The sequence below is a fragment of the Ambystoma mexicanum genome, chromosome 7p (assembly GCF_040938575.1).
Source record: "Ambystoma mexicanum isolate Mex_15411 chromosome 7p, UKY_AmexF1_1, whole genome shotgun sequence".
NCBI lineage: Eukaryota > Metazoa > Chordata > Amphibia > Caudata > Ambystomatidae > Ambystoma > Ambystoma mexicanum.
The window spans coordinates 760,211,158-760,221,479 of record NC_090939.1 but is presented as its reverse complement, the minus strand read 5'-3'; the positions used below and the strand labels follow the sequence as shown (position 1 = coordinate 760,221,479).

General features: G+C 47.6%; 1 protein-coding gene across 4 annotated transcripts in view; it reads left to right on the top strand.

The window, feature by feature from the left end:
- Nucleotides 1-6,842: 6,842 nt before the first annotated feature.
- Nucleotides 6,843-10,322, top strand: part of SLC5A7 (solute carrier family 5 member 7) — a 373,145-nt gene continuing 369,665 nt past the window's right edge. The window contains exons 1-2 of one of the 4 annotated variants that reach the window (XM_069636887.1): nucleotides 6,843-6,965; nucleotides 9,256-9,471. In XM_069636887.1, the coding sequence (XP_069492988.1) occupies nucleotides 9,294-9,471 (178 nt within the window). In that variant the 5' untranslated portion in view covers nucleotides 6,843-6,965; nucleotides 9,256-9,293. Of the gene's footprint in view, nucleotides 6,966-7,758; nucleotides 7,952-8,449; nucleotides 8,612-9,255; nucleotides 9,472-10,322 lie in introns of those variants that run through there. The other 3 variants (XM_069636890.1, XM_069636886.1, XM_069636888.1) reach the window with 3 other exon arrangements.

Here is a 10,322-nt window from a genome sequence, read left to right as displayed (position 1 = left end):
ATGAGGAGTTCACTAGTATAACCAAAAATGGGGCAAACCTTTCCTTATGCTGTAGAATAAGGTTTAGGGGAACCTCATTTTCCAGGCACTGTGAAGTGTGCAGAGTAGGGCTGTACCGAATAGCTTATTTGGTATACGGCCGAATACTTTACTTAATAAATCATGTTCCAAACTTCAAAAAACACACTTATTAAAAAAAAACACCATTTTACATGCTTTCTATACTTTTATTTCTCTTTATTGTAATTAATGTAGCATCTTTATTTAAAGTACAAAAGCCAGAAACAAAGCAGATTTAACCAAAATGAAGGGACCAAATGTACAGAAGATTGTTGCATATTCAGTGCCAGTTAAAGTAGGAGGCTTCGGAAATGCAAAAGGACTGCCTTTGTGAATCAGATGCATTGCATTCTCTATCCATTTGCAAAGTCAATGTGGTCGGTTTCGAAACTTCTTTGCAGCTCACATAGACATGTATAAAATGGTTCATGTCGGCTCATGCAGGACACAAGTCAAGAGGAAATCTGAAATGTGTGATCTCCATCTCACAACTATTCACCCAAACCAAACAAATGCTGCTCACCTTTCACTTATCCTAGCCACTCTTTCTCGTCAATACACAAACATATGCAACTTATAATTTCCTGATAAAATATCAGATAATGTTAAACTCAGGACTCAAGTCCATAAAAAAAGAAAAGGCAGGACTATGACATACGTAATGGGAAGTGACATGACAGGTACTGAAAGTATCTATGCACATTTCTTTCAGTTTGTTTTTTCCAACTGAAAAAAGTGCACATTGCATATAAACATTTGCCAAAAGAAAAGATATTCCTGTATTGTTGCAGGCTAAGTATAAAAGATGAGAACCTTTTTGTCTAAGAATCTGTAACAAAACATGTCCTAAAGAGCAGATTACAATATAAGATATTTTTCAGCTGTGTGATAGCAATTTGTCTGGTATAATTCTATTCAGTTTTGCAAACTGAAATCTATATTTGCCTTTCTGAGTTCATGTTGCACTGTATTCAAATGAGAATGTCAAAGTATTCGGCAAGAGCCGAATAGTAAGAAACTATTCGGCTGGAGCCGAATTGCTTTTTTTCAGCCAGAATTCGGCCGAATACTTACTCGAAGCCAAAGTTTGGTACACCCGTAGTGCAGAGAGGATAGCATGTTAAGCATGTCCAAGGTGGTAATGGGGGAGAAACTAAATGGCTCTCATTACGATACCGGCGCTAAACCATGGAGCTATTAGCACCATGGTTGGTGCCGGTATCGTAACGTGTCCGCCATGGTGAAATGGCGAAATACCGCCCCATTCCAAGGTTGGCGGGGCGGTATTTCCCCATTCCCCAATGGCCCTTCCCCATTCCCATTTTTGCCCCATAGCGCATAATGGGAATGGCAAAGGCGCTAAGTACGGTACCGCAAATTGCGGTACGAGACTTACCGCGAAGGTCCCTTTGCGGGTCCCTACTTTAACGGCTGGTCTAGACCAGCCGTTAAGGTCGGGTCCCGCAAAGGGACCTCGTAATTAGGCGCTAATGGGTTAACGGCGCTGCAGCCTTTTATGGCGCTGTTAACCCATTAGCGCCAAGGTCGTGATGAGGCGCAATGAGTTTGATGTCTTATTTTGTACTGGATAGTGAAGCATGTGGGGTGTAATCAGGTTTTTATTTAGTTCCTGCTTGATCTTATCACTGGCTATTTTTACTTTTGCTGTGAACGCCAGTTGTATTTTATGGCAATCTTGGCCTGTTGGTATCACCAGATTAGAGGAAGTACCAGATTTCTCCTGGAATTTTACAATTTCGAAGAGTTTCTTAGTGTTATTTTTGGATTCCTCTATTTGTCTGTTAAAGACATTTTTCTTTGCATCACGGATAGCTGTTTTATAATCTTTGTCTATGGTTCTCCATGTAGATTTTGAGGAGTCAGGAGGACATTTTAGTCATCGTGTCCCTGATTGTGTTAAGTAATTTCAAAGTGGCTTCCGGAGAGGATATTCAACAACCCATAATATTATTATCTTGGACACCCTGCGCACAAAAGCAATGAGGAAAGGAAATCCACCTTTATATGCTTTGTTTGTAGACTTTAAAGCAGCCTTTGACTCGGTTCGTCGTGAAAAACTGTGGGCAAAACTTGAACTATTAGGTTGCCCCGAGATCCTCCTGTACTATCTAAAACTACTGCATGAGGACAACACAGTGGCCTGCAGACTTAGTAATCAGGGGGACTTCACAGCGAAGATCCCACAAAACCGAGGCGTCAAGCAGGGTTGTGTGACGGCCCCATTCTTGTACAATTTGTTCACATATGATCTACCAGGTATCATTTTAAGTGAACATAATTGTCCTCCTGTTGTCGGTACCATCCACTGTGCGGTACTAGCGTATGCCGATGATCTGATTATTATGGATCACACATTTAGTGGCTTACGGAGGTCCGCACTGAAGCTGTGGGAATATGCTACAAACAACGACCTAATCATCAACCAGGAGAAAACTCAGGTGATGGCTTTTTTTCAAATAAGAAGATAGCACGACCCAGATTAATTTTGCATGAAATAGAAATTAAATATACCCAACAATATAAATATCTAGGGGTCGAAATAGAGGCCAAGTTGGGTTATAACATCTGCATTCAAACAAGAAAACATCGGGCAGCACAAGTAACGTCATTGATTAGCCAATTTGCAAGGCAGAACTGTGGAATGTCACTATATGGAATCCGTCAAATCTACACCCAGGTACTAACCCCAATGGTGGTCTATGGACTGGAAGCGCTATTACAGATGGATTTAAGCTGGCTGCAAGTGATAGAGGGGAAGTTCTGGAGAAGAATCCTAGGTCTCCCTCAATCTATCCCAACGGCATTGCTAAGATTGGAAGTTGGGGTTTCCTCACTGAGGTCTATTGTCCTGAAAAGGAGAGCAGAACTGTATTTAAAGATGGCTAATCAACCAGAGTCTCGACTATTAAAAGAATTTAGCATGGAAAGTACAAAGGAATCCACCAAATGCCATCTGAAAAAGGTGATTGAAGCCCTTCTGAGGACAATATGTTGGACTATGAGTGGAGAGAAACTTACTGATCCTCAAAAAAAAGCACTATCTAAAAAAATCGACCTTTGGGACTGGCTAGAAAATTATGCACACCTTGACAAGCTTCCAAAATACAAATTTATTCATCACATGCTATATACATTTAAACAAATGCAGCCATACTTATCCCTCAGTCCCTCTAGTAGACTTAGACGATTTCTACTCTTACTGAGGGTTGATAACCTACCGCTGCTGACTAACAAAAGCAAACATAACGGTTTGACTTCTACAGAGAGATATTGTAGACTTTGTAAGAATAAAGGATGCAAAGAAACAGCTTATCATGTACTCTCCAGATGTGTAAATATGATGGACACTTACATAGTAAATTTTGGCAACTTTGTCCATGATACGGAGTTCATAAGGGAACCTGCCTTCTGGCAACGCCTCATGAACACTCAGAGTATGCAGTTGCAGATCGCCACCTTTAGAGTATGGTCGGAAATTGAAAGAACTTTGAAGATCTCTATATGAATTAGTTAAACAAGCAGGTTATTGATTACGGTAGTGGTTCATGATCTCTGTTATATGTGTTTTAGTATTCTCAGTATGTGCAATCGTTATTAAGTTTGAATGATCTGAAGAATTGTAAGTGTAATAAGTCCAAACTATGCTGAGTTTAATGGTATTTTAAACATTTTTCTTTTTATTTTTATCTCTTATAATTGATTAGTTGACTAGCTGATTAGAAACAATATGTAATATGTAATAAGTAATATGATGAACTTATATAATTTATCAGTATGTGTAAAGTTTAAATATAAACTGTAACACATTATTAATAAATAATTATACCTAATTCTTGGGTGAACCACCTTTGGTGTCCAGTATTCTCTCTAACTATTTTGACTCTATGAGGGGCCACTATGTTTAGCATAGACGTGAAGGAGAAGCAGAATGAATCGACTAGAGTCGAGGGGGTAGCTCTATCCGTGGTAGTGCTCATTATTAAACTCAAGCTATCTTTTAGATTTGCATTTTTTATTGCACTCCTAAACTTCAATGTACTAGGAACCAATATAAGGTGAGACACAGAGGGCGGGGTTTGTGTAGAATCTGGGCAATGTCTGCAATTGACTTGTGTGCTGCATGTTCCTGTGACATTTCTCTGCTGTTGCTGCTATCAAACATTGGTTGAATCAGCCATATCCTTATTGGAAGCTCGGTCTGAGTATTTTCCTCATCACATGCTCACACTTCACGTACACCCCCACAAGACACATGCACTGTCCTTAAATCTACACACTGTCCATTCATTCACACACTGCCAATAAACCCATCCGCTGAACAAATACCTATGCACTGCACATACGCCAAAACACGCACATTAATAAATAACCTGTCCACACCACGCAAACAAGCAAACACTGCAGACGCACCCACACACTCCTAATACCCCCAAATTAAATGCACACGCTTATAGGGCACATACATGCTCACACTGCACAATTCTGCTCACACTGCACAAGCACTCACTGCAGATACAAACATACAATGCACACTTTGACAATGCATATATGTCCCACACTGCACATATGCCCAAACTATGTCCATACACCAACCCACTGCACATGCAACTTCTCACACTGCATATACATCTACACACACACCCTCAAACTGCACATACATCATGCACATGCACCACTCCGTTTCACTTCAGCTGCATACACTCTCGCATTGCACACACAGTCATGGTGCACATGACACACAGAGACACTGACACACATACACACATTGGGCCTGATTGCTGCTGAAAAGTAACGTTGCACTGCTGACACAAACCCTGATTCATTCAACCGTGCAAAGTGTATTTTTGCCGTGCAATGTCTGGCCAGTCATTTTGTACTGCAAAAATGACTATGCGCTGACTTTTCCCGGACCTTGCATGGCAAAAATACACTTTGCACGGTTCCATGAATCAGGGTTTGTGTCGGCAGTGCAAAGTCACTATTCAGCAATTTAAATTCACTTTGAACCGGGCAAATATTCCATGAATCGGGCCCATCGTGCATATACACGCACATTGCATTTAATTAATGCCTCATCACGACTTCGGCGGTAACCCTTAAATCCGGCAGTAGCGCTATTACCGCCGGATTTAAGGGTCTGCCGAATCAGGGCTTCGGCGGATTTCGCCCCAGCTCTGAGCTGGGGGGAAATCTGCCGAAAATGTGCACTATTACCGCTGGCTCGAAATCCGCCGGCGGTATTAGCGCGAAGATTCCCCATAGAGCCCAATGGGGAATGGGGCATTCCCGAATGGGCTCAGTGGGGAATGGGGACTTACATTACCGCCGAACTCGTGATCCGGCGCTATTAGCGCCGGGGAGTTCGGCGGTAGGGCTAATAGCGTTACCGTTACCGCCCAGGTCGTGATGAGGCCTGGTGCTGATATGGGCCCATGACACTTGATGAAAATCGAGATGAATGTGGTAAGAACCTAGGTTTGTGGTGCAATTTATGCCAAAGGTGCAGTTTCTCGGGCACTTAAAGGCACCACCGAGTTAACCATTTCCAATACCAGAGCCACAAATATTGGCTTGCTTCATTTTCAATGAATTAGAAATGAATTACAAATGTGCCTCTGTGTTAACAGCGTGAAGATTCCCCTAAAGAGTACAACATAAGACTATAAATGAAGTGTGATTGATTGATAGCCAGTAGACACCAGCGGGTGCATGACAGTTGAGGAAGAATCACATGCAGGGGACAAATTTGCTGAGCTCCGATGAAAGCCACAAAAAGGTTTGCTGCTGTACTGGGAAAAGCTGATTGCATACAAGGCATGCTTCCATTAGTGGAAGCGAAAGGTTTCCCGGCAGAAAGGGTGGAAATTGTTCTGCAGAGTGCTCATTCATAAAATGAAAATACCAATGAGTTATTAATCTGTGACTACCGAATAAACATTATTAAGTGACAGAATTTAATGTAATTCAAAAAGCAACAGCAGTAGGGCCGGGATACTGGTGAAGTGTAGACCGGTGTCTGGAATCGGCATGGGCCGCCATTTTGCGGAAGGGGCGCCACTGGGCGCGTTTGACAATTCCATCAAAGCACTGTGGAGGCAATTTTGGACGGGTTCAGTCCCAGGTTGTAACGTTGTGTAGTGTACCTGAATACCTGAATGTAAAGGGCGTTCACCAGTCAAGGGATGTGGAAAATAAAGCGGCTGTCTACCCCTCCCAAGAGGGGTCAGGCTCATAGGTTCTCCTCAGAATTCGTTGTACTTTCGTAGGCCTGTTGTGACAGGGGTCAAATCCATTATACGCAGGTGTTAAAAATAAGCAGTAACGGGTGAGATTAAGCAGAGGTGACTTGAGTAAATGTGCAGTGACACTGGGCAGAGGAGGAGGCCAAAATTAGAAAGTTCTATAAATTGCAGGAATCGACGTAGACTCTCCTTATTAAGAATGTACTGGGTGGCTGGCACGCGTGATGTACGCACAGCATCCGCCTGCGTCACGCAGGGCCATTTCCCTGATTAGGGGTCGCGGCAGTGGGACATATCTTATGCTATTTTTGGTCCAGTGATGTCTCCTGTGAGAGCCCACCCCTTCCCGGGCGCTCTCCATTCATCTGCAGAGCTCCCTGACGTCCTTCCCGCGGCGCTCTGACGAGCTGCCCATCCTTAAAAGGGATTTAAGTTAGGGAAATAACGCGCGCTACAAGCACCGTGCGGCACAGCCTGTGGGGCTCAGAGTGGGGTCTGCGGCGTCAGTTCAGCTCCCCCCCCCCCCACCCCTTTTCGGAGACAACGCCCTTTAGCTGGAGGAAGGAGGCGGAGGCCCGGGCAGGGGCCGCGCAGTCACTCCCTGCGCGGAGCTGAGACCGGCGGATGCAACAGGGTCCAGAGGTAAGAGGGGGGAGGCGGGGGTCTGCGAGGGGTGTGGCACGCAGAAGAGCACGGTCGCCGAATGACAAAGTGCAGCTGGAAGCTGTGGTGTGCTGAGGGGCCTGGCCACTGAATGGCAACGTGTGGCCCCTGCCAGTAGGGGGCCATGGTGGCAGTTTTCTCAAAGGTTAACGTCGGGCACTTGGCAACAGTGGCTGCAGAGAAGAATTGGAGAGGGCGTCCTGAACTATTCATTGGTGCGCAGCTTGTGGTTCTCCCTGTGAACAAAACGACCACCTTTTAATAAAATGATGGGGGCCTTTGAAAAATAGGGACATGGTTGAAAAATAGGGACACGGGGTAAAGGGGGATAAACTAAGAAGGGAAAGCGTGGCAACTGCCGTCGGTACCCCGGTGGACAACCCTCGCGCAGTCCACCCATGGGGTGGGCGCTGCTTGCACTTAAATACCCAGGACATCGCTCACGTCACTTGTCCGTCTGCACTGGGCGGCAGAGTGAGCCTACCCAAACATTATTTCAAAATGTACAAATGTAATTTAATTTAAACAATCAGTTTTGCCTTCCCAAATAGTTTCTCACCGCAGTACAAAGGTGCACGGGCGGCCGAGAAATCGCATCCGGCGGGTAATGGTAACAGTGGCCCTGAATGTAGAGTGTTTGGGGAGGGGCCCGCTGCGCGGGTGGGGTTCAACTGCCCAGGTCTCCGCGTCCCCGGCCCTGACTCTGACGCTTGATCGCTCGCTCACGTGGCCCCATCCATGCCCGCATCTATGCAGTGCTCTGACTGCGCGGTCTGAGCAGACTGGCGTTCCTGCCGGCGCGGATGGGCTGCGCGCTGCCTGCGCCACTTCCCGTCGCCTGGCGGAGAGGAGAGGCTGCGGAGGCAAGCCGTGCGCGCAGAAGAAAGCGCCCGATCCCCGTGTCACAGTGGGGTCGCGAGCACCAGATGGGGGTACATGAGGGGTCTGAGGCTACCACTAGGGCCGTGAGTAATGCATGATCTGTAATTTCGTGGGGTACCCCCTGGTGTGAGTTTGGGATGAGAATCTCCGCAACTCTAAAGAGAATCAGTCCCCTGAAACGTGTATGCTTGAAGTTTACACGATGGGGGCTGCGGGGCGGGTGGGGGCGCGCAGATGCCAGTACTTTATCCTGTCAGATCCTTTCCAAGATATTTAGCCGAGCGTTCCCGGTAACAAAAGTGTTCATATATTATCAGCTCGCAGGGAATGGGTCGCTGTGCAGCGCAAGACGCGCATTTTATAACTAGGAGGCGGTGCGCAATGTTACAGAAGTGGACTCCCCGCATTTTATAGCTAGGAGGTGGTGCGCAACGTTACAGAAGTGGACTCCCCACATTGTATAGCTAGGAGGCGGTGCGCAATGTTACAGAAGTGGACTCCCCGCATTTTCAGAAGTGGACTCCCCGCATTTTATAGCTAGGAGACTAGAAGGCAGTGCAACGTTAGAGAAGTGGACTCCCTGCATTGTATAACTAGGAGGCGGTGCGCAACGTTACAGAAGTGGACTCCCCGCATTTTATAGCTAGGAGGCAGTGCGCAACGTTACAGAAGTGGACTCCCCGCATTTTATAGCTAGGAGGCAGTGCGCAACGTTACAGAAGTGGACTCCCCGCATTTTATAGGTAGGAGGCAGTGCGCAACGTTACAGAAGTGGACTCCCCGCATTGTATAGCTAGGAGGCAGTGCGCAACGTTACAGAAGTGGCCTCCAGCAAAGCATTGATTGCTAAATTACCGTCCGCTGCAAATTGCTTTTGTCAGAGAATTTCGTGCTGACTGTGTTGCCGTTCACATTTTCTGTGCATGCCGTGTTCCACAATGTGAATAAACACATCCAGTCTATTTAGTATAAGTAGCACAGCGTTATATCTTTTTTTGGGGGGAGGGGGTTCTGGCGGAGGGAGGGGGTTACGTCGGAGCAGCCTGGGCTGGGGCACAATGGAACCCCAGGTTTGCCCCCGGGTTATTTTATTGGCTTTCTTGGAGAGGGCAACGGGGGCCCCCATATTAACCAGTATGGCCAATGCGCCCGAGAACCCCAGGCTTGCAGGATCCATGCGCAGGTGTGTCCAATTTTATGTGGGCAGAATACGGCCTTCTCATTACTTTTCGGGGCGGGGGTTGCCCTCCCAGAGTTGGGCGTTAGTACGGGAACTGGCGTGTCTTCAAGGTCTCCTACTGACGCGCAGCGCGTGGAGCCGTCATGTGTGTCACTGCCACCCCGCGCTGCAGCGCCCCCTGACGGCTCTTCTCCTTTGCCTCCTCAGGGCTCTTCATGAAGAAGTAGTCGCCCCGGCAGCAGAAGATGGCGTTCCACGTGGAGGGGCTGATCGCCATCATCATATTCTACCTGGCCATCCTCTTCGTGGGCATCTGGGCCGCCGTTCGCACCAAGAACTACCGATCGGATGGCGACCCGCGGGACTCCATCATCGTGGGCGGCCGGGACATCGGGCTGCTGGTGGGCGCCTTCACCATGACCGGTAGGTGGGGTCCAGGGGAGGAGGCGGGGCGCTGCTGGCCCCTTCCCTTCCCCCGTGCAAACGCCCCTTCAATTCTGGGGTGTCTGTCCCCTGGCTGTGCACTGGTATTCAGGATGCCTCTTCCACCGCTGTATAACACTGTTTCCAATCCCACCCCTCCAGTGCAAGTCAGTAGGAGGGTGCGGCCACTCCTCTTCACATCTCACCGACCTGATATCCCAGATCATCCTTTAGACCATTCTGTGCTGCTGCCGACGGATATCGTGTTAAGTGTCAGCAGTTCTTGCTATAGCGCGCGCTTGGCACTGCGTGGCCTCTTGGCACTTTTTGTACAGGCCACATAATTTCCCCAGACATGACACTTGCAATTCATCTCCCCTTTGGTTGTGCACACCCACCCGCCGCACCCCATGGAAAGGGGCGTGAGGATCCACGGTGTGAGCGGTTGTGCGCTCATGGAATGCTGACACACATGCACTGGAGGGAGGGGTGGGATCGGAGGAAGGGGATGGGGGGGGGGGGGTTCTGAGTCCGCGGACTCCCCCTCTCCCCGGGCGGAGAGGCGTGGATGGATTCAGCTCTGGGAAGTGTAGGCGCTGTGCGGAAGTTCCCGCCGGTGACCTGCCCCTCCTTTGACTGGGCAGTTTTGACTCTAGCGTTACATTTCGCAGGCTGTTTTGTGCTGCTCGTGAGTTTAGATGTATTCAATGCGCGTGTCACCTTTGCTATTTTGTACATGTGCGCGCGAGGAGATGTGCGTTTTCAGAAACACCGCGAGGATCGAAGGCATGTGGGCAGTCACGTGATTTTAGACACGCACATTGTAATGTGGTGCCCCTTTGCAAGTCTGA